The sequence below is a fragment of the Bufo gargarizans genome, chromosome 7 (genome assembly GCF_014858855.1).
Source record: "Bufo gargarizans isolate SCDJY-AF-19 chromosome 7, ASM1485885v1, whole genome shotgun sequence".
NCBI lineage: Eukaryota > Metazoa > Chordata > Amphibia > Anura > Bufonidae > Bufo > Bufo gargarizans.
The window spans coordinates 43,084,628-43,110,016 of record NC_058086.1 but is presented as its reverse complement, the minus strand read 5'-3'; the positions used below and the strand labels follow the sequence as shown (position 1 = coordinate 43,110,016).

The window sequence follows — 25,389 nt, the reverse complement described above, 5'->3', positions numbered from 1 at the left end:
TTTTTGCGGAACAAACTATTGAAAATGTTATGCCCAGACCAATTTTTTCTATGTAATTACTGTATATACACAGAACTGAAAAATAGAACGGAAACAAAAAAAAAAAAAAAAAAAAAAAAAAAAAGGAACAACGGACCGCAAAACACTGAAATAGCCATACGGTTGTGTGAAAGAGGCCTTGTAGTGAGGTAATTAAAGACACACAGAAGACCAACGTTACAAAAAGAACATGGCTTTATTGCTTTACGAACACGAGGCAGTACACACTTTTAAAAATGTGAGTATTGTTCCCAGGGAATTGCACCTTCATAAGAAAAAGGAGTAAAATGCAATACCGGGGGCCTGATGGAGAAATTCAGCAGCAACAAAAATAAAAGTAGTAGTATATCCACCAGTGTAAGGGAGCGCTCTCCACCGACTTTATATAATATAGATTTATAAAAAAAAGGCTACATTACAATAAAATGTTCCGCCACTCCTCTAACCGAGAAATCCAGCTATAAATAAGGGAGGCTATCATATGCAACATTTTAATAGTGGGATACGGAAACTAAGAGGTCTACATTGAGCCCACCCCAACGACACGAGGGGGCTACTCCTGGGCCTCTTTGCCGGCCAGCCGGTACAGTTCTGTTGGTCCGTCTGCGTGCATGATTGTCGTAGTCAACTGAAGCTCCTCCGCGCTGTTCATACCGGTTCCACCTGCAGTTAGAAGAAACAGCATTAAGCAATTATTAACCCCTTAAGGACGTGGCCTATTTCAGTGGGAACACCCGCTTCCTCCTTCAGTGTGGAGCCGGGAGCAGGCAGCGACGGGGCTGTGAAACACGGAACCTTTGGTTTCCCTGATGGCTACAGGGACTGGATGATTGACTTCAGGGCTTTCTGCCTTTGAGTCGATGCCTGCCTACCCTTTGGGTGCCTGTGAGCTTGGGCGGCCTGGGGGTAAAAACTGACGGACTGTGTGGCAGGGTGACTGATTTCATATACCCGTGATCTGGCGTGTCAGAGGTGCTGCCATGGCTGGATGTTGGTTTACCTTGGCGACTATGCATGCATGGGGAACTAGTTCTGTGGCTGTGCCTGGTCGACAATTTCAAGTTTATTGGTCTACAGAAAGCAGAGGCCTAAAATGCTCCTGGTGGGGAGTGAAAATATGGGCTGGACTATATATTGTTTGGATGGCCTACAGGGGGTATGGTGCACCTACAAGTCTCCTTTTTGGGAGTAAGAAGATGGGCTGGACTATATAGTCTAGGTGGCCTACAGGAGGTATGGTGCACCAGTAAAACCCTATAACTACATGCTGCCGATCTGGGAGTCCCTGGAGGGTCGGTGTTTGTCTGCTGGGCTCCTTTGTGCGGTAGTTCTGGCGGTGTGGACCCTAGGAGGTTTGAAGGGTCCAAGGGGCTCTTTAGACCTCTTGCAGCAAATCTGTGGGCACCTCTGGAGGGATGGATGCCACAGTAGGGTTCCATCATGGTTGCCAGATTGGAGATTTTGGTGTCTGAAGTACTTCTAGTAGATCTAACAGAAAGAAAAGCGGGCCCTCCAGCAGATCTTGGATCTAAGCATCTATTTTGCAATGTAATCTGCACCAAAGGAATCAGTGGGAGTTCAGCAGACATCTTCAGTTTTGACCATCCTGGGTCATCGTGTACGTTTCAAAAATGTTTTGTTTAATTTGTTATTTTGATAAGCACTTAATGAGAAACCCACATCGGATTTCTTTTATAAAATTATGCCTGGTTTAAAGTCAAAAAGTTGTTAAAATTCCTAGGTTTTAGGATGTTTTTTGATCAGACTTTAGTTCGGACCTCTCGTTAGCCTTCAGTTCCCCCTACTTGCTTCTGGGTCGTTTTAGCATGGAATACTTTTCAAGCGCTGTCCCTCCCGAAGGTTGTTTTATTCCTCTGCTATTTGCCGCTTTCAGACGAGCGAGGTTCACGCTGCCGACTCGCAGCGCGAGTATAACACCGTTCCCGTCCTGAACTTCCAGCACTGCTGAGGTCGCGTAGCATTATACCGATTTATGATGCCATGTAACCTTTAGGCCCCTTTCACACGGGCGAGTATTCCGCGCAGGTGCAATGCGTGACGTGAACTCACGCGGATTTGCTGCAATGCACCCGGACAAAATCCGTGAAAGACCTTACAGTTCTGGAATGTATTGGATAACACTATGTCAGTTATACAATACGCTTCAGATCTCTAATGCCTCATTCGCACAGTCAGTGTTTGGTCAGTGATTTCCATCAGTGACTGAGCCAAAACCAGGTGCGACTCTAAACACAGAACAAGTGGAGGCTCTACTCCTGGTTTTGGCTCACAATCACTGACATGTGCATGAGGCCTAAGGGTTAAATAGCATCATAAATCAATATAATGCCAAGCGACCCCGGCAGTGCTGGGAGGTCAGGACAGGAGCTGCGCTGCGAGTCCGGAGCGCGACACTCCCTCGTCTGAAAGCGGCCATTCGGTCTCTCTATGGTGAAGGGAAAAATGCTAGTTACACTTACCGGTAATTTGATTTTCCTGAACCCACGATAGCACCCCTCTAATTCCCTCCCTGGTGCTTGATAATCGTTTCCATCTTTTATATTTAAAAATGTATTATTTTATTATAATAATATTATTATTCTATAAAAAGAAGTTATAAGAATTGTATTTGTACGGCTCATACGGATCTACTCTGGAATAAACATTGGAGGAGGAAGTGGTTGTTCCTTTTTAATTGCTCGAGGCTTCGATCCATCTCCCTCTCTACGGTGCCGTTATGGGTTCAGGAAAATCACATTACCGGTAAGTGTAATTATTTGTTGTGGGACGAGTTGTATTTGTATGATATCATTTTTTTGGGGTATGGGGGGGGGGGGGGCACATCAATTTCTTCATGACTTATGCATGCAATATAAAACGCTGTTAGAGGTGCCAGCAACCTTCGGGCACTCCAACTGCTGTGAGACTACAACTCCCAACATGCACACTTGCTAGTCTGTTCTGATAACGCAAAAAAAAATATATAAAAAATGAAACAGGATTCTGGGAGTTGGTTTAAAAAAACTGCTGGAATCCCTGCTGTATGGATTAGAGCATGTACGTGTGCTGGACCCTTTTTCGCCTTAGTGCTTCGCAAAACCCTGCAGCTGATCAGCAATCCACAGCACGCTGCACACGATTCTGCGAACGTCTCATCTATCCGTGCTCGCTACTGAAGCGCCATTCAGATGAATGAAGCAATTTTCAGTTGCACAAACGTCTAACAAATATAAGGAGTGTGAAATCCAGCCACAAGCAGCCTGCACTCTGGAGCCTTTCCGCTGCAGAATTGCATGTAAAAAATCTGCAGCATTAACAGCAGCAGCGGAATTAGATATAGATATCTATCTGTGCATTGGAAGAGTCTCCTCGTGAAGTAGTACAGATTTTGGGCATTTACTGGTGCCTGGCTCCTATGCAGATACGAGTGTCTCCATAGTTACATTTTCACGAAACGGAAGGAGATTTTTACTCAAAGTCGCTTTATCAGTAAAAGGTTACAAGAGTGTTCACATTCTTATGCTGCCTTAAAAAGCTAAAATGGTTTTCTTCGAGGGAATCAACTCTTATGCGACATTGAATTTCATTCCTTACTGTTTGTCTGGTCATCTCCATAGTTTTTGTGGGATGGCGCATACAGGAACATGAGTGCAAAGACGTACAGGTTCCACATCCCATAAATGCCGGTGAAGAAAGCGCTGTTCAGTTCAATGTTGTATTCGCCCCATTTCCAGTTACCCTCAGACACCTGGGGAAAAAAAAAAAAAAGTTTGAAGTTGTTAAAAGGGATGCACCAGGCTGAACTTTTGGTTGAGTGGACGCACCCTTCCCACCTATGTGGTCCTCAAAGACTGAGGGATCCATTGGTGCCCCCTCAGGTGCTTGGCCGAGGTTACAATGACCGTCCCTTCTCAGCGTGTGTGTTTAGAGCCGGTTATCCCCCATGAAGGTTTCTGGGTGGGTAATGAAAAGCATTGCCTGGGACATGAAAATGCTGCCAGAGCAACCAGCTAGAAGACGCCCATGTACCAATTGGTGGGGACCAGTTACATAAGGTTTTGAAGGGCACTTTTCGCTAGGCTATGCCCTCATTGTCTTAGGTGTAGGACCCGCACCTATAAAAATTAAGAACGGAGCCCCGCAAGGTGGTGGCTGGAGGACTCTGGTCCGGCCACCACCAAGTTGGCTCCCCATAGAAGTGAATAGGAGCGCACTGCGCATGACTGGCCACCGCTCCCATTCACTTTTGTGGGCTTGGCAATTTTCGGCGGCCCCATAGAAAATGAATGGAGGGCGGCTGCGCATGCAGTGCGCCCTCCTTCACTTGCGGGGCTCTGTTCTAGATATAGGTGCAAGTCCCAGCAGTGGGACCTGCACCTATAAGACAATGGCCGCATATCAGTCATGAGACAACCCCTTCAACATAGCCTTCAGCATCCCTCTCTGTACTACCTGCCACCATTCCCACCTTAGAACGCCTGGTCCTGCACTAGCATCGCCCACCCCTAGCCCTATTCTGTTGACTGAGTAGAGCAGCTCTATGGTGGCTTTTGTAGCCATACAAAGCCTATGGCAGCTTGTGATGTAATGTATGACCCAAAACTTGATGTAAAATGGGTGACAATGTGATCAAAAACAGTTACCTGTGTGGTAATGAAGAAGACGGTGGTCAGGGCGGCACAGGCCAGGGTGATGATCATCAGAAACTTGAACCTAAAAATCAGCCCCTATAAAAGAAAGCATAAAAGAGAGAAAGCATAAAGAGAGACCACAAAATAAAAAAAATCCAAGGCATTAGATGGCCAACCCAACCAGTGGCCAAGAAATGGGATGTTGGGGAAACATGGCAAGAGCAAGAAGGCCATCCACCATGAACCAGTCCATTGCATGTACAGAGTCTTTGAGCAGCTCATGGTGAGCAGAGGTTTTATGTGGTGGTCACCATTAGCATTTGTCCATGGCTTGGCCAGTTACAGATTTTTATATACAAATATGGATGTGCCAGACATCTTTAGTTATGTGATGACCAGGAGATATTCTTACCATGCAGTTTGGCTCCATATGGTTTCAGGTCAAACTCAGATACACACAGTCCGCTGTTGATTCCAACTTCTGGCCAATGTGTGTTTGCTTTGGGTGTGTAGAAGAACGGCCTAAGGTTACTTGAGGATAATTCTGCATTGCATCGAACCACAAAAGTTGTGCCTGAATTCTCAGGCTGCACGTCCTGTTTCCCTCTGGGGGATTTGTACTTATTTGCACCCCCGGGTTAACCCTCAGAGCCACCTAACGTCATTTACCTCGTAATGCAGCCTCCGGGCCCTGTTCATTGCTGGTAAACTAGATTGTTTCCCGCTGATGTTCTTGAAGACTTGATACACCATAAAACACAGAAATAAGAAGTACAGACAGGCGCAGATCCCAGCCACTATAATGAAAGCCATCTGAGAACAGCCATTAAGGAAAAGGTTGGTTGAATGACGAATTGTGTCTTCTACACAGATGTTCTGACTCACAGAACCCAGGACCTGAATAGCTTGAGGCAAGACTTAAAAGTCTGAGGTTTCGGAGGATGCCACTTGCATGATAGCAACTGGGTCTTCAATCCTCTTCCTAAATCTACAACTGCTTCCAGATGTATCTATTCACTATTTAGTCAGCCAATTCCCTGAAACCATGACAAACTCCATAAATCTGTTTGGATTGCACAGCCTGAAAAGTCCACTACAAGATGTACATGCGCAGTACCGCAGAGCAGGCGGTGCTTGCAAACTGTCCAGTGCTTGCCATGTTATTTGTCATTTTATGCTGTGTATACCCAGTATGGTAATGGATAGAAGTGACAGGGTTAAATCAAACCCTTGCAGAGTCCAGAGAGTTCCAGCAAGGAGAGGAAGAAACTCAATGAGCTCTATTCCTCACAGGACTGGACAAAAGCTAGAGAGACTCAAATCTCTGGATGAAAATCTGCATGGCTGAGCGTTGACGTCAGTAAGGTATTCTGCTACCCAAGCCATCTAAATTACTGCACTGAGGGGGAATACTGTTAAGACACCCTTCACACTTGGAACCGGCCAAGTTGTGTCCAAGTGTGAAAGGTGTCTTAACAGTATTCCCCCTCAGTGCAGTTTTTGTTTAAGACCCAACCGGGGGTCTTAAACAAAAACTGTACCCCTCCGTTGCAAAAGTGAGATGGTCAGATACAGAGTGTGCAGTAGGACATTAAGGTACAATAATTTCCACCCTTCCTCAAAACCATACAAATCCATCTGGAGAGATTTGTACTGTATATTGTGGTAACAGTTTTTGCCATTGTGGGATGGCCTGGTTTCCATGCACTGGCCACTGCACTCTGCACACCCTGGCTTGCATCGAAACACCTAACAAAAGGTACCCTAATTACCATTAATAGCGATGTTAGCGATCATGTAGCAGTGTAATACTGCCGCCAATTTCCCGATGAATGAGCTCCCTCATCAGGCAATTGTGATTTTTAAAGCACGCTTAAAAAATAGTTTGCTGGTGGCAGGTCGTGCTGTCCAATTAAGATCTGCCGCTAGACAACATGGGGACGAGCAATGGCATAATGATTGCTCCTCCTCATACTGCGGAGGAGATCGCTGCATGCAATAGCACCGGTCTCCTCCACTAGCGAGCAGGCGATTGCTGGGAGGGAAAACTTCTCTGCCGACAATTGCTTGCACAGTCAGCCTGTGCAGTCTTACCTCCAATGAAAATCTAAGTTTTGGGCATGTTTAAATGGGCATGTCCATATTGTGGTCTGCAAACCACGGACTGTCAGAATATGGATACCTTCCATGTGCAATCTGCATTTCTGCCACTCCCATCACTAGAAAGGACCATTCTTGTCTGCAATACAGACAATAGGAGACGTTCTATAATTTGTGGAAAGGACATACGGATGTGGACAGCACATGGACGACAGCAATGCACACTTATTTCTGTGAGATCCTCAAAAGAATGCGGATCGGACACATGCAAAATACAGTCGTAAGCATGAGGTCTTCTACTTCTCACCCCCAACATCCGCCACATCCCCACACACACATTAGATGGTCAGCCGCTTCTGGACAGACTGACGATTATACTGTATAACGTGCAGGGGTGAGGCAGGTTCAGAGAGGAGGACGGAGCAGCCAGGGGTCCGGCCCAGAGCTGGCAAGTGGAGGAGAGGCAGATGTGGCCAACATTCACATTCACTGCGTTTTGCTGTACGGTTTGGAGATCTGTCACAGGATCTTAAAACCCGCAGAAAAAAATGCCTGAGTTTTCTCCCCATTCATTTTTAAATGGGGACAAAAACGGAAAAAACTTGAACGGACTGCACCAGAATGCACTCCGTTATGTTGCGTTCTCATGACGCACAAAAACGCTGCAAGCAGTTACGGGATACTGACCAAGACGGATCTGTTGTGAAACACAATGTAAACCAAAAGGCGCCAGATCAGTTTTTTGTTTTTCATGTCGGGGGAGAAAAAAAATAAAATAAATAAAAAATCTGGCGCCCATTGACTTACAATGGTTTTAGTGCCGGATCAGTCTTGTTCAGAATGGCTTCCGAGTGCGCCGATGCAAAAATCTGTATAAAAGACCCCCATACACATTAGGCGATGTCAGCTAAGCCCACCGAGCAGATGATAGGATGTGCATGGGGAATCTTTTAATTGTCCCTCCACCCCACCTGCCCTTCCAAAAATAAAATAAAATTCTAAGTGCCCTTTAAACTGCCCTTCTATACGGCGTGGGGGTGTCTTCCGGCCCCCTATAACTAACCTCGCTGCATTTATCCCCATTACCAGGGGCCCCCCCTTCTTCAGTGCCCCTGACGCTTGAGAACCTGACATGAAACCCATGTTCCTGCATGTGCGATGAACGGGAATCAATTATTAAACACATTTATCACACTTGTATGAATGGAGCTGGAGACTTATTTCTGCTGATGCTCCCCGGAGCCGAGGAGAAATGTCCACAAGCCTCCGGTGAAGCTTCACGGGATGTAATTGTTTTATTAACCCCTTAAAAACTAGAGAGAATTTTGTAAAATCAGGACTTTCAAAGCAAAGGAAAAATTTACATGATGGCCTCTAGGCAATGAACGGACGCAGCAACAAAGCAAAATCAGGCGCACGCCCCTGGTGATCCAGGTAAGGCTACTTTCACACTTGCGTTCGGAGCGGATCCGTCTGGTGTCTGCACAGAAGGATCCGCTCCTATAATGCAAACGATGGGATCCGTTCAGAACGGATCCGTCTGCATTATAGTTCAGAAAAAATTCTAAGTCTAATTGTTAGACTTTACATTGAAAGTCAATGGGGGAACGGATCCGTTTGAAATGACACAATATGGTGCAATTTCAAACGGATCCGTCCCCCATTGACTTCCATTGTAAGTCTGGACGGATCCGTTTGGCTTCGCACGGCCAGGCCGACACCCGAACGCTGCAAGCTGCGTTCGGGTGTCCGCCTGCTGAGCGGAACGGAGGCCAAGCAGAGCCATACTGATGCATTCGGAGCGGATCCGCATCCACTCAGAATGCATTGGGGCTGTACGGATCCGTTCGGGGCCGCTTGCGAGAGCCTTCAAACGGAACTCACAAGCGGAACCTCGAACGCAAGTGTGAAAGTAGCCTTAAGGTGCTCTATGCTTCTCAAGATCAGGATGGGGAAAATGGCAACAGGGTCACAGGGGTCCGCAAAGGACCCACATAACTGGAGCAGTCCCTGGATGGACTTCTTTTGGCTGGTTAGGCCGGTGTCAAAGTTGCCTATAGAACATACACAAGCTTCATGATGAATGGCTGATGCTGGACAGCAGATCAGACCGATCATTCATTTAAACCAGACATGCTCAGCCTGCGGCCCTCCAGCTGTTGCACAACTACAACTCCCAACATGCCCGAACAGCTTACAGCAGGGCATTGTAGTTTTACAACAGCTAGAGCATGCCTGAGATCTTTGGATCCATGCGAGGTGCAGGGCTGGTTCTAGCTCTATTAGAGATTTTCATGTGCTATTGGATGTCCGAATGGATGTTTTAATTTAGATTAATTATGCGATAATCCATTTAAGGCTAAAGATGTAAAAAGGATACAGCAAGCTCCGCTCCTACATCTGTGGTCCAAATGCTGTAAAATGGGTTCTTCAGCTGGACTCCCCTGAGGGAAAGAAAGCAACGCAGCGAATTAAGGAGCAGAACATATATCCTAACCACCTAACCATTTAAAAAAAATATATATATAAAGATAGAAACTGCTATGGAGCCCGGCAATGATCTTTCCCGCTTGTAGCCAAAAAACAGTATTTTTCTGCAGCCACCAAGAGTGGGAGCTCGGTGTAATGAGATTTTTATAGCCGCCATTGCATTCAATGTTAACTGTATAAATTCATATAGATGGAGCTCCCTCTAGTGGTGGCAGTGAGTTCTCTTATGTAATGCTTAAAGAAAAGGAAGCAGGAGATTGAGGAGCTGCATCAGTGTACTGTATTTATATATGCTGAGAAATAGACACAGACGTCAGGTAAAGTGGGTGCAGCAAGGAGTTTATTATTTTTTTAAATAAAATAAACAATGTCTCATGTCCGTTTTGTGGTCTGTAAAATACCGATGTGGTCCCCATTTTCAGCCTTTGACTTCAGTGGGTCTGTGGTCTGCATTTTGCAGATGTATCTTTTTGCAGAATGTACACACAGATGATCCGTGCGCTTTTCATCCATATATCTGTTCTGCAAATAAGTGGCAGCAAAATGCACGCTGCAGACCCGGTTAAGTCAATGGGTCCACATAAAATGCAGATGCAACACGAACAGTATCCATACTTTGTGGATCCACAAAATACATACAGTTGAGTGCATGAGGTCTAATAAAAAAAAATTGAAAAACCAAAAATCGCAGGGGTCCTTACTAAGTTACTATGGAGCCCCATGATATCGATGTGCACCCATGTTAGCGGTCCTCCTAAGCTGCAAAAATATAGAATAGGAATGGGGTTGTCAGACATCAACCTGCTCCTGCTTTATCCTACACCAGATGAACATAAATGTTTCAAGACTTGAAAGGTTGTTAAACTCCCCTTCCCCACCCAAGACCATCATGGATGAGCTGACCAGTCCCTCAGTCACATCATAACCAGTAAGGAACCATTACCTTTCACACATATCAAATATGAAGAGACAGCAGGAGCCAAAGGCAATGGGGACAACTTGCTTCCAGTAGATGGAGATGCGATTCCTTTCAGACTGGTCCTAAACAGAGAAGGACACAGCGCGTCATGCACCCAACCAAAAACAAGGAAGGTTAACCAACCTCAACAACTAACCCTACCATCATGTGTTCCCCGCAGAAGATAATCCAGAAGGACAGCAGCATCACATAGAAAAGGCCTTGGCGGATATCTCCAAACAGCAGCATCCAAGTCCAATTGAATCCAATGGAGAACCATTCAACAGGAATGTTTATGAAGGTCATGGAGATGCCCAGTGCAAAGATAATCCTACGGAAACCACCACAAGGTACCATTTTAGCCAACAGAGGCAGGAATACCCATATGGACAGCCCACACGCACCCATCAGAACACAAATGGCCTTACTTTTCCAGCAGGACTGGGGGCCGAGTCATCATGGTTATTCTCCTCCAGTACCAGATCATGATAATTAAGATGCTCGGGGTCAGGAAAGTCTTCATAGCAAACCACACTTTTGTAAAGCCTCCATTCTGGAAGATGACCTGGAGACAAATGGACAAAAAACTAAATAAATAAAAAATAAGTCACATGTAGAAATATAATGCAAAATATATTTTAAAGATTAGATTGATGAAAAAGGGGCGGCAGTTTGTCGGTTACAGGACTACTGATTATAATGAGGACTTCAAAAAAAAAAAAAACACACACACACACACACACACGTGTGTGAGGACCAGTCTCATCTCTGCTGGCCCGCCAATATGGCCACTGTTGACTGGCCTTTCCACCAAAGATAGAATATTGAGTAGATATGCCAGTCAGATTTGTTGGTGGTTTGGCCTTTGAGATGCCCACATTCCCATAAATGTTGGTGCCTGAACATAAACCTCTTTAATAAAGTAAATGAAAGTCTGCTCTTAAAACACATTTTATTATACAATTTTGAAAATTGCAGATTTTTTGTCGTTGTTGCATACATACAAGGCTCTCTAGCATAGACATTATATGCAGACTACCTGCAACCGCCACTAGAGGGAGCTTATCGCATACAGTCTCCTCATCTGGTTCTGCATGCAGTGAGCTCCCTCTAGTGGCGGGTGCAGGGAGCCAAAATGTACTCCTTTAGATTGATGGAGATTTGGAGCGGCGTAGCCGTACAGTAAAGAAAAGGTATTAAGATATGAATTAGCACTGTATGCAAAATGGATTTAAAGGAAGAAAAACGAAACAAAAAAATTCTCAAGGATGGAAAGGGGGCTTTCCGAGATTTTGATACCCTTAGGATAGATCAGTGTCTGATCTGAATCCTGACAACCCAACCGATCATCTGTATGAAGGTTGCGCTCCATGAACGCTTAGGCCTCTTCCAGGGCCAGTGATGTTCATGGTCTAGGTGAAAGTCATTCCCACTCAAGTGAATGGGGCCGAGCTGTGAAACCAAGCACACGCGCTAGCCAATGGAGGACGCCATAATAGCACTCAGAGCTCCAGTTTTCACCGCTGCACGTCGGACCGCCGCCTATCTGATATCGATTACCTATCCTGAGGGACCCATTGACTTCAGACCAAAATAGGACAAGTTCATCCATTTTGCAAATTACGGAACAAAGGTTTACAAAATAGAACATGCACACGGATTTCCATGCTTTTTTGCCCCCTGCACTACAAAAATGCTGCAGTTAATTTTTTTGGGGACTTTTGGGGGGGGGGGGGAATTCCTATCGAATGACAGCAATTAGACTTCTTGAAACCATGAATTATTACCCCTTTAACCCAGAGATGGCCATTCAATCTACAAGAGCTGCAAAAACCTACAAATGGGATCCTGACCAGTACATGTCCACGATTCAGATGTTACGGAAAATGATGAAGGGGTCCGAGATGCGACGTTTGCACAGACCCTTAGCCCCGACCCCAAACTCCTAATGCTAGTGATCTAAAGCAGAAGTAGGCCGATACGTCGTGCAGTGTAATCTTGTTACTGGATTTGTATGTTATGTAATGTCACCTGCTGGGACCAGGTAAAGCTTTAGCATGGAGGTACAATAGCGCCCTCTGTGGGCAAGGCGGCAAAATATTTTGCATGTGTTCGTGCGGTAGACTGAAATCACTCAGCTCTAAAAGGATGCTTACGCTCCGCATAATGAGCCGAGCGGGAGGAATGGCTTCCATGGCCGCTCATTTTTCAGTCTAATTATCCTTTAAAAGCTCAGAGCAGAATTCATTTGGAGTATTGAAGGATTTCTCACCACTAAATGCAGGTCGTTTATCTCTCCGATGTTCACATTTATCTTCTTCTCCTCGTTAACGGGAATTCTGATGTTCACCAGGTAATATTTATGCGCCACGGTCCCCAGCTCCATGAGGGGCAGGACATCGCATTCATAGTACCGGCCCTGATTGTCAGCGGTCTGCACCAGAAGAAAACAAGTTATGGAAGGAGAACAAAGCAAGATATTGCAAAAACTACAACTCCCACCAGGACCATGTCCTGACACCCTTTCGCTGCCAGGGTGTGCTTGGTGCTGGAGAGATGCAGATTGGAGGCCATGGATCTAGAGAGACTCGGACATTAAAAACTCTGTTGAATGCAGTCTGGTATCAGCCATCTTGGGCTGGGAAAGCTCGACTTTCAAATGGTTAGTTGATAGGAAGTCCATTTAAATTCAGCAGAACTTGGCAGAGATTTGCAGATCTATCCCACCGCCTTATATTAAAGGCTATGGACATTTATTTTTATTAATTGCATTCTACTCATTTTGCACTACAATAGAAAAAAAAGAATATATGTTTTCTCCAATTGGTCTTCATTAAACACTTTTTCAGCCATTTCCCTGTAGCAGACAGCTTCTATGCAATTTCAGAGTAGCAGGCTTTCTGTTGAGTCCGTCATCTGACAGCTCATGTGAAGCCCCCCCCCATCTCTTAACTCCTAACAGCTCATAAACACTCATTAAACTGATATTTAAGGCATATTCCTATTAGTTTAACAATGAGTGTTTATGAGCTGTCAGGAGTTCAGAGAAAGGCTTCACATGAGCTGTCAGGTGACGGACTCTACAGAAAGCCTGCTACTCTGGAATTGCATAGAAGCTGCTAGCTATACTGGGAAAATGGCAGAAAATATGTAATAAAAACTGAAAAAAATAATTACTTGGCCCAAAATGAGTATAACAACAATAATAAAATTACCCACAAAAGGTTTTGATAGAGTTTAAAATAATTACAAAACAAAAAGAACCCTAAAATAACATAAAAAGGCAAATTCTGAACAGCCTTACTCCCCATGTAATAGTATAGACCAAGGACAACCTCACTGGGTGGGAACCTGTGGCCAAAACACTACTTGTCTGCAGTCCTGTCATTCCTATGTCACGGCCCCAGTTCCCTGCCGCTTCCCGTCTCCGCCAGATTGCCAGTAGCTTGGTCCTGTCCCATGACCAGTCATTGGCCTCGGTAGTCACATGTGATAGAACAGGTCACCATCATCGGCGTTGTCTGCTCCTAGGCTGGACAGTTTTGCATAAAAAATAAATCAATCCTGTTTAGACCTACATGTCTCCATGGTAACAGACTACAACCAAAGCCTGTGTGTAGTCAGAGCCATTTCATTTGACCCCACTTCTTGCTAACACTACAGATTTTAACCCTTTCTTGAAGAATACGGTCCAACACAACCACAATAGGCTCCAGAAATATCACCTTCGCAACTGGGAACGTGCACTGAAGTTTTCTCTGCTCGACAGAACTTGCCAGCTCAGTCCACGGATCATTTAACTCGTCACGGTACGCCACGGACACATCAAGAGTCACGACTGCATTGTCCTCTGAAAGGAAGCACAGGCAAAGTCAGGGAATTAGGAAAAAAAAATAAGAAAAATCAGCCCTTGGTTATAAAAGGAGAACGGTGCCGTTCACTGACAGCAGGCAGAGATCTTGGGAACGGTGAGGCATCCAAACACAAATTATATTAGAAAGTTGCAGAACATTTTAAGGCTACTTTCACACTAGCGTTCGGGTTTCCGTTCGTGAGCTCCGTTTGAAGGAGCTCACGAGCGGACCCGAACGCAGCCGTCCAGCCCTGATGCAGTCTGAATGGAGGCGGATCCGCTCAGACTGCATCAGTCTGGCGGCGTTCAGCCTCCGCTCCGCTCGCCTCCGCACGGACAGGCGGACAGCTGAACGCTGCTTGCAGCGTTTGGGTGTCCGCCTGGCCGTTCGGAGGCGTGCGGATCCGTCCAGACTTTCAATGTAAGTCAATGGGGACGGATCCGTTTGAAGATGCCACAATGTGGCTCAATCTTCAAGCGGATCCGTCCCCCATTGACTTTACATTGAAAGTCTGAACGGATCCGCGCAGGCTACTTTCGCACTTGCGAATTTTTTTAAAGTTATTAATGCAGACGGATCCGTACTGAACGGAGCCTCCGTCTGCATTAATATGATCGGATCCGTTCAGAACGGATCCGCCCGAACGCTAGTGTGAAAGTAGCCTAATACATAAAGCTTTATGGAGTCGGATGTTTTTTTTTCTGTCTGCACCATGAACAACAAACCTGAGAAGGCGGCTCAAATATTCCAGTGTTGAGCAGCGGTATTTTTGTTGGCGTTTATCCAGAATAAGTCAGACCCTGCATTTACTGCCGCTCCAGTGATCCAGTCATGTCAGATGAGGCAGCATTCTATTTAAAGATGTTACTTCTCCAATCATGGCCGCCAAACAATGCAGGACGGAGGCGGGAGCCTCAAATGACTAAGACCCTGCATTCTGCTTTACCCGCAGAGTGAGAGATTTCCAAATTATGACATGGGGGGGGGGGGGGGGCGGCGGAGATGAGCCCCCCCCCTTCCCACGCAATGATGCAGATTTGATATTCATTAGCCTGGGAAAGACTTAATTTTTATGGTATCTGTAACAGTGGCCAAATTGGCTGACACCTAGCACCCCCAGAAATGCGTAACTAAAGGCGGGACCAATGTCCACGGTGAGCTAGGTATATATGTTCTATGCTAGTCAACCCAAACGTTAAGGAAGGCAGGGACTCCCTTCCACACTAGAGGTTTATATATGAATGGCCAGCAGTCTGCAATAAAGGTCCAGATGGGTGTTACCAGTTGCACAGTCTGACACTGGCATCACTGATTGTGGATACACCCCCAACTAGCACCCAGCTGGACCTTCATTGCAATCTGCTGGCAATTCATTCATAACTTCTAGCAGGGATAACAGAGGAATGGTGCAACATAGAGAGTCATAAGACTAGATGCTCTAGAATTATTATATGGGGAAAGCAAGTAGTTACTAAAACAGACACGTCAGGAGAGGGCACGGAGCACAGCATCGTCACATAGACCAATGGCAGGACTTACCAATGTAGTTATTTAGCTTGAAGGCAATGTCCATCTGTAGGATGATGAGCATGAACTGGAACCAAGGACTCATCTCTTGGCCATAGTGTGGGATGTGCGTAGAGAACACAATGTCGTTGGCTTCGATAAGCCTGCTGGCCGCCTCCTCAAAGCCTTGGATGCTGTCGCAGCGATCCTTCCCCCATGGAAGCAGCCACTTGGGGGCGCTATGATGACCTTTCCGTACATCGAAACACTTCACAGCGAGGATGTTGACAAAGCTTGTCGGCTTTGGAGCTGGAAAGAACAAAATAATGGATTAGATCAGCAGATGTAATAGCCACGGTGGACGCAATAGGAAATGTGGCAGAAAATAATCACCAGCAGGGGGCATCCCACTACGGGTTTTACGTTTGCAGACCACACAGCAGAAGGACGGCAGAGCTGGTTGCACCGATTTGGCTCACGTACCAAGTGACCCACGTGAAACAAACACTTTGCACGGTTCCTATAGCAGCAACAAACGTGCTAAAAGGTTCTTGTAGTGTGATGGATGAGAGCGTCTCCCGGGGATGGAGGAATCGCTGCGCTCCGAGGGTCATAGCCGGCCTTTGGCTCTGGAGGGGCTTCCATGATGATAGCCTGTTCTATCGGTGATGTGATCCCTCCCGGTATAGCTGAGAGCAGGGTCAGTCTATACCTCCCCCTGATATAAAGCTGGCACTACCCTGAGGAACATGTCCATGGGCAGAACCTGTGCATCACGTAGAAAGCGTGCGCTCCACAGTACCGTCAGTGATACCACCAAGTCTGACCAGGTGAAAGGGTTAAAATTGGATTTTTATTTTATTTTAGCGGAATAAAGATATTTTTTTGCAAAACTAATAATCTCGGTTTTTGGCTTCATGCACAGATACCCTTTTTTTGCCGATTGCACGCAGACCCGTTCAATTCTATGGCTATGCAAAAATCAAATGGACAGCGCTCAGAGGTCATCTGCGTCAGTGTGTCCGTTCTATAAATAGTAGAAAGTGTCCTACTCCGGTCCGAATCGCGGACGACCATAGTCATTTCCAGTGATGGCAGTGATAGAAATGCAGAAGGCACGCGGAAGGTTTCCGTATTTTGTGGCTCTGTGGTTTACGGTTGGCAGCACAGACACGGTCGGGTGCACAAGCCCTCAGTATGTCACTAACCATGAACCCAAGACCAGATCTGATCCACGGGGAAAAAAAAAAAAAAAAAAAAAAAAAAAAAAAAAAATCAAGGTTACTGCAGGAGGGGATTTATGGACTTTTCTCAATTTTTGGGTCCTTTAAATGTCCGGGACAAACCGTTCTCCCGAAGGTTGAGCTTGCAATCCAGTCAGGACGCATTTAATAGGCAGACGGCACCAAAACCAGACTTGTTCAGAGTCTCAGTCTCTTACTGTCCGCAGCAATTAACTCCTGGATGTCAAGTGCACAGATCTGGTGTCAGAATCATCCGCCCCAATAAGGGCAGCCTGCTTCATGCTCAATTACCCCCGCCTGTGTAAGAGCGGCACATCCAGCACAATGGGGGAAATCGCTTCATTACACGAGAAATAAACAGGTCCGCTTCACTTACGGGAACCCCAGTTATCCGGTGAACTCACGCAGCGTAGAGAACAATCCACTATACATGGAGACTTATAATTGCTGTTGACTGATCCAGCTACAGTCTACATCGTTATTCTAATCATGGCTTGTGTTAGGGATTGTCCAAGTTTTATTTATTTATTACATTTTTTAATAAATAGTTCCATTGTTATGTTATTGCCTTTAAAAAAAATGCCCCACAAAAACAAACAAACTCATTTGCAGCGTCCTCTCCATTCACTGCTAGGGGAATTCAGAAAATAGCCCAGTAATTAGGCTACTGTCACACTAGCGGCACAGACCTCCGGCGGGTGAACAGCCTGTCCGATCCGTCCTGCCGCTAATGACCGCGTGCCTCCGGACTGCCGCTCCGTCCCCACTGACTATAATGGGGCGGAGTTCCGGCGAGGCTGCCGGAATAAGACTACGACATGTCCGACATTTATTCCTGCAGCCTCTCGCCGCGCCGGAACTCCACCCCCATTATAGTCAGTGGGGACGGAGCGGCAGTCCGGAAGCACGCGGTCACTAGCGGCAGGACGGATCCGACAGGCTGTTCACCCGACGGACGTCAGTACCGCTAGTGTGAAAGTAGCCTAAACACACTGAAATATTTCAGAAGTCCTACTGCGGTGGATGGAGAGGACGCAACAGAGGCACAGTGAGCCTTCCATTCACCCCTATGGGACGTCCAAAAACAACCAGCGCACTCCGCTATTTCAGAGGTCCTATAGCAGTAAATGGAGTTGGTTGCACATGAAGAGCTTTCTCTCCATTCACCTGAGCACCCATTCTGGAGACAGGAAGAGGCCCAGGAGGTGGGTCCTGCACCTAGCGACATTTTTGAAAAAAAAATATGTAAAAACCTACCACCGTAAGGGCCCTGCATGCAGAAATTCAGACCTCATTTTACATACAATTTACAGAGATTTTGCTGTATTAGGACGGACAAAAATAGTCAACTTTTAGGAATGGTCAGGAAACTTTCTTCTGTCTCATTAATGCCATTTGATAAAGCGCAGCTTTACTGTTCCGTATGTAGAACGTGTTCAGCTCCTGCCGCAGGGATGAGCGAGGTGCAGGTCTCGACATGTGCGCCAGGCCCAGGAAACAGGTCACTGCCTCGCTCCACATAAAAGAGAATTCCACAAGGAAACTGGAAGATCTTCACTTCAAACGAGACACAGACTCCGATCTAATGCATTGGAGATGTTAGAGCCATCATTCAGCAAGATCCACTGCAGTAAACATGAGGGATGAGTTATATAAGACATAACGTGTCCCTGCGCGGAGGGGGCTGGGAATCACTTAGAGTCGCTTGTGTGGTTTCTGGAACAATCATAGACTATACTGTATAGTAATACAGACTGTCCCGGGTGTGCAGAGAGATAATGGAAAGGAGGACACCAACTTTGTGAAAACGCCATTGTTTTTTTTTAGGTCAGTTTGCAAAGTATATAGCATGGAGGAGGTCTGCTCCTGCTCAATGGGGACGCTTTGTGATAAGCAATATGGCGGCCGTTACAGCTCAAAAAATAAGAAAAAGTTGAAGGGGTGTCATAAAAACAACCTTTTTCCAAGTGCCCAATTAGGGCATATGGATGCCATTGAGGAAGGTACCCCATTTTGTGCATAACTAATAACTAGAAAGCACGAGTGGCTCCAGCTCTGGCCCGCCCGATCAGTGACAGCCAGCCATCTCTGTATGCACAGAATGCCATCAAATCAGAGTCCTACTACATAACTCAAGCTGTTCTGTGAAGGCAGCAGAGGTTTGTTACTGAACATTAGTGATCAAACTGCATCAAGAAAGCCATGGAACACACCAGACAGGTCAGGGATAAAGTCCTGTGCAATTCATTATCTGAAAATGGAAGCAGTATGCCACAACTGCAAACCTACCAAGACATGGCTGTCCACCTAAACCGACAGCCCAGGGACGGGGAGCACTCTAAAAAGCCGGTCTTAATAAAAGGACACCATATGTGTGGTAGAAAACTAACACTGCACATCACCCTGAACACACCATCCCCACCATGAAATATGATGGTGGGGAGCACATTCAAAAATTTGCTGTGGGACCCAGTGTAAGGTGAAGAAATAAAAAAAAAAAAAAAAAAGTGGGAAGTTCAAGGGGTATGAATACTTTTTCCAAGTCACTATATAATGTTCAGCTTCTCCTGTTCTATAACCTACTGATGCAATGGCACTGTATTGTGTGGTGACAGGTCCTCCAAGGCTCGCAGCTCCTTTTTCAGCATTCACAGACATGTACTCATGCTTCCTCTAGGCCAGACAGAAAAATGCGGCTAAACACAGACTAACACAACAGTGACTGTCACAGGCTGCTTCCCCTATGTACAAATATATTACTACTACAATACTGCAGCATTTTCACTGAGGACAAAGCTGAACAGAGTGCGTCAGAATGCACTCTGTTCTGTTGAGTTCCCCTGACGCACACAAAAGCCTTTTGTGCGACTGCGCAAGACGGATCCGGTATGAAACACAATGTAAGGGCTCGTTCACACGACCGTTTGCTTCCTGTGCCCGTGGACTTCAAAATGCACAGGCATCGACCGTGGGGCAGCCGCAAGCGCATCGCAGACCCATTCACTTGAATGGGCTTGCGATCCGTCTGGTCCACAAAAAGATAGAACTTGCTCTATCTTTTGCAGTGCGGAAGCACGGAACGGAACCCCACATTGTTGCAGATGGCTGTATTATTGACCACTTGGATCCAGCAATAGCGCAGATGTACTGCCTCCTATGTACAAGAATATAACTACTATAATACTGCTCCTATGTACAAGAATATAACTGCTATAATACTGCTCCTATGTACAAGAATATAACTACTATAATACTGCTCCTATGTACAAGAATATAACTGCTATAATACTGCTCCTATGTACAAGAATATAACTGCTATAATACTGCTCCTATGAACAAGAATATAACTGCTATAATACTGCTCCTATGTACAAGAATATAACTGCTATAATACTGCTCCTATGAACAAGAATATAACTGCTATAATACTGCTCCTATGTACAAGAATATAACTGCTATAATACTGCTCCTATGTACAAGAATATAACTGCTATAATACTGCTCCTATGAACAAGAATATAACTGCTATAATACTGCTCCTATGAACAAGAATATAACTACTATAATACTGCCTCCTATATACAAGAATATAACTACTATAATACTGCTATGCACAAGAGTATAATTACTATAATACTGCTCCTATGTACAAGAATATAACTACTATAATACTGCCTCCTATGTACAAGAATATAACTACTATAATACTGCTCCTATGTACAAGAATATAACTACTATAATACTGCTCCTATGTACAAGAATATAACTACTATAATACTGCCTCCTATGTACAAGAATATAACTCCTATGTACAATATATCACTGCTACTGGTTTTAATTCTTATTTCTGCCTCAGACATGGAATGCGGCTTTAGTGTTAGGTTCCCGACTCACAGATCGCCTTGACGTGTGGCAGACAGGCCCAAATATAATTTTGTACATTTATTTTGTTTGCAGAGGCTGTTGGATTGTACAGAAAAGTGCACCTGCACATTGGGATAGGCTGACTGACCCCCCCCCCCCCCCTTTTTTTTCCTTTGCAGTTTGTAATGGAATGCGGCTTCCCTCATTTTCTTCTGAACTGTTCCAAGAAGAGAGCGCTAGTGAAGAACACTTCATCCTAGAAACAACCCCAGGTATCCAGCGCCCCAGAAGCTGCCCAGCGTCCATTCACTGCCTCTCCTGCCCTCATCCTCTTGGCGTCAATCCTGATACAAATGAACTTCAATTCTGCATTCTCTTTCCAAAATCCATCTCCACTGCCGCTGATGCCAACCAACCAGATAGAGACTGAAGTCAGCAGATACAAAGAGGTTTATGTAACATACAAGCCAAGATTCACTACTAGCAATACAGAGTGTAAAGTTATATATATTTTTATTTCTTTTTTTTGGGGGGGGGGGGGGGGGGGGTTACCTAAAGTGCAATGAAAAGGTCTCCTCATTCTTCTGCACATATTGTGTTGCTGTGTCACCAAGACCCCTCACTATTCAGTGCAACGGGTGAACGTTTTGGTCTCAAAGTTTTACATTTTTTGAAGAACATTAACCACCAGTACAAAATGGAGCCAAAAATATCAAAAAACAAAAGAGGCAGCTGGAACGGGACTGACAAGGTGGCCGGCAGGGAACGCAGCCACAGGCAGAATATGAGCGTAGGCCCTGATGCAGTAATTTAGTTGTGCCGAGATCTTGTCGTAACTTGCGGCAAAACGTAGCTCAATTTACAGCCTTTTTGGCTCTTCTGGTTCTAGAAGCCTCCACTGCACCTTGCATGTTGAAGCTGACCCAACCGATGGGCGGTATAAAGCTGGAGAAGTCTCTCGCCTGCACCAAATTTACCACCCAGCCGGAGCCCCCATGATAAATCTGGTGCATGTTCAGACTGTAGGTTTACAGTGTCTACAGTATTAATAAATCTGTCCCATAGTTTATAAAATCCCTTTGCAGCTGTGATTTCATTGCTCGGCTTTAAACCTACAGCATAGATGCATCTATTAATAACGGTACACAGTGAATGGATCTGGGATTTTAAACCAAATCTTGGATCCAGAGGGTTTTACACCTTACTAGATATTAGGGCGACCCGGCCACCCGAGACTCCATCCTAAGTTTTTGTATTAGACCAGTATGGTATAATAAAGGGATGAAAGGATTCTGCAATATCACAGTTGCGATGCTGCACACTACCGCACTGCTGTGTGCATGGACCCTGTACGGCACCGCATGCTGTTCCTATGCGTGCATATTACAGGCCTGTGCCGCAGCATAGCATCTCCAAAATGCACTGTTGGGGTCCCTGCATACATTACGGAATAAGCCTGGTTTTCCACGCAGAGTCTGATGCAGAAAGACTGCAGCGTAGTACAGCACCAGCAAAGTGGGTGACATTACACAAGTCTCATGCACACTTTGCATTTTTGTTCCGTGCAGAAACTGACCTGCCGTGCAGATTTTTGAAATCCTCAGCAAGTGAGTTCTTTGTGTGGATTCCACCCAAGAGTGAGATCTGGGGCAAAAACCACATCAAATCCGCAAATAACATGCAGTTTTTGGTGCAGAAACCCACACAGAATTTCTGCAAGATAGCCCGCACCAGTGTGCAGGCAGCCCAGGGCCAGAGTCACACGTGGCTGACTAGCTGCGGATTTTCATGGGGCAATTCTGCATCATTGTAGGGTACCAGCGAAGTGGATGAGAATTTCCGAATTATCATCCACACGCTGCATCCAAAACAAATTAAATCCACAGCATGTCAATTTATAGGGTGAAATCTGTTGGCTTTTCCACGGTAAAACCGCGCGTAATAAATGCTCTATCAGTTCTATTCACCCGATTGGGGCGTGCAGAAATCCATGCGCTTGACACCAAAGCAACTCCATTCAGGTTATCGCAATTCATTTTCACGCACAAGATTTTCTGCAACTAAATCTGCCACATGTGAAGGAGCCCCAATATAGAATGTAATGAAGAAAGCCGCAAGAAAAATATTAAAATCAGGAAGCACATGGAGGTGCAGCAGTCATCATATTATCAGTGCAACAAGGATCACAATACAGCCATGTGCATGAGGCCAAGAGGACGATTGCTGAACCCTAAAAGAAAAAAAAAGAAACACATGCAGCAGAACTTTTTTTTTTTTAGTCCAGAGCTACCTGGTGACGTAAAGATCACAATTCGAGATGAGCGAACTTCATATTTTGAAATTCGTTTACTGGTAAAAGCAGAATTGCATCATGGATTCCGTGACAATAGACCACAATGCAATTCTATGACGGAATGCCTTTAGAGGCATTCCCTCCATAATGGAAACGGGACGGATCCGTTTTGCAGCCCATAGACTTCTATTATGACGGAATGAATAACAGAATGCCTCTAAAGGCATTCCATTATAGAATGGCGTTATGGTCCGTGGCAACGGAATCCATAACGCAATTTTGCTTTTACCAGTAAACTAATTTCATAAGCAGAAATTCACTCATCTCTAATAACAATGTTGCATTCGCATTCACGATGCCATATACAACATGCTGCGACAGTGGCAAAGGAGCCAACACTTTTGGATCTTCGCAGGTCACAAGCCGCACATGCAACTTTGCCACAAGGCACGTTGTGAGTGGCTGCAGCAACCTGGCCGTGGTTTTAATGGCCACGTCACAAAAATAGTGACGTGAAGCAAGAGGCACAAACATTCTGGGTAGTGCAACTTTTCTGAAACTTGCTGTCGCACAAAACATTGTCACTGCGCAGCCGCAGCTTTTATAAAGAAAATAAAAAAAAAGTTAATTTAGAAAATCATTTGTCGAAGTATAAGAATGTGTCTTTATGCAAAACAAAAGTACAATACAAAGATAACGTGAAGAAACAGAGAAGTGGATTTCGCAAATGAGAAGCCAGAAATGCTCCGGATTCCTGCACCGCTGCCATGACGCGCTGAGCTCACACAAAAGACTGAGCTGTAACCTGGCGTAAAATGGGTTAAAAGAAGTTCACACTACAAAGTTCCACCAGGAGTCTTTTTTTTTTCTTCTTCTTTCCATGTTCTAGCCTCAGGGACGGGCTAAATAATTTCCTGATTTCACATAATAAAACTTGGCAGCACAGAATGGGCTTCCTGTGTAAAGTGCAGTAATTGATACTCTTCTCCTTGAGATGAAGGCTGGGAGGACACTATTTACCGAAGTAATTGGAGGGCGACAATTAGGAAGCGAAGACTCGAAAAATAAATATAAAAAAATAAAATTACAAAATTATTATTTTTTTTATTTATTTATTTCCCACAAGATGAACACATCTACATCGCCTCCATCTCTCCCTTTGTTGACCAAAAGTTCAGTTGGTTGAGCCCCTGAGATCCAGGCAGAGGTCCAACCCATTGAAATCTTTTTGACTCCCAAGTAAAATTTATTAGATGAATTTCCCCAAAATTCCTCGCACGCTCGCAGTGACTCAGACACTTAGGCGACGATCCGCACGAGTCGTGGATTTTCAGCAGTTTACCGACAAGTCACGATAGATTAGTGCTTTTTTTGGGACTAAAACGCCAATTCACGGCTGAAAAGATTTTTCTCTTTTCTTTTAAGTACAGCCATTTTGGAATTTTTCTGATTATTTCTTACAACGCAGATTTGGGAGATTTCCCAGGAGTCAGTTTCACTTTTACTACAAAAAAAAATAAAACAAAAACTTTGAGAAGAAAGATACAATGTCGCCGTGTAAAGCCCTGGTAACCCTCTGCAGGGCTCAGACCTCCCTTCCTGGGGTGTAGAGCTTAAAACAAAGGCAGGTCAGGGTGGAGTTTGGGGAAGAAGGGGGGGGGGGGGGGCTGTGTTTCCCTAATAAATTCGAAGTGAACTTTCCGGGTTAACCCCTTAGGGTTTGGAAACTGCAGAGTTCACCAAGTTTCATTAGTTGTGATCCCCAGAAGTAGAGGGGGCACCGCTAACAGAAGCTGCTGCACCCCCTATAGCCATCTAGGATAAAAGCAGCGGCTCAGTCCCGGGGGCCCCGGGTGCAGCACGAGAGCGGCAGACACAAGGAGAAAAGTTTTGGAGCAGAGGACTCACCGATCAGCCCCCCGACCAGGAATGCCAGCACTTGGCAGACCAGCAGTAAGCCCCCCATCAGGCACAGCTTCTTGGTGCTCATGTTCTCTATGATGGCCCCCGCCATGGCTGCTCTCGGCGTCTAGATTCCTGGGGCGCCCGGACTCACACACCGCGCTCTGCAGCCTCCAGATTTATCAGCCGAGCTGCCGCAGCCTCCAGATCACGTGACGGGCTCTGCCTGCACCTCCCCTGCTGCTGTGCTGCTGCTGCAGTGCCACTCAGTGACCAGAGCAGTGACCAGCACACACTCCTCTCTGCTGTACCTAATGTCCTGCACACACTCACCTCTGCTGTATCTAATGTCCTGCACACACTCATCACTTCTTTCTGTATCTAATGTCCTGCACACACTCATCTCTGCTGTACCTAATGTCCTGCACACACTCCTCTCTGCTGTACCTAATTTCCTGCACACACTCCTCTCTGCTGTACCTAATTTCCTGCACACACTCCTCTCTGC

The 25,389-nt window shown here is 45.5% G+C and overlaps 1 protein-coding gene across 1 annotated transcript; it reads right to left on the bottom strand.

Moving 5' to 3' along the window:
- Positions 1 to 216: 216 nt before the first annotated feature.
- Positions 217 to 25,092, bottom strand: WLS (Wnt ligand secretion mediator). The gene is made up of 12 exons (XM_044302276.1): positions 24,888 to 25,092; positions 15,612 to 15,887; positions 13,944 to 14,068; positions 12,491 to 12,652; positions 10,647 to 10,783; positions 10,381 to 10,549; positions 10,204 to 10,301; positions 9,151 to 9,214; positions 5,340 to 5,483; positions 4,683 to 4,766; positions 3,634 to 3,787; positions 217 to 702 (listed from the first exon to the last, which is right to left on the bottom strand). Exons 1-12 carry the CDS (start codon positions 24,991 to 24,993, stop codon positions 593 to 595), a joined length of 1,629 nt encoding a protein of 542 aa, XP_044158211.1. The 5' UTR covers positions 24,994 to 25,092; the 3' UTR covers positions 217 to 592.
- Between the last annotated feature and the right edge of the window lie 297 nt (positions 25,093 to 25,389).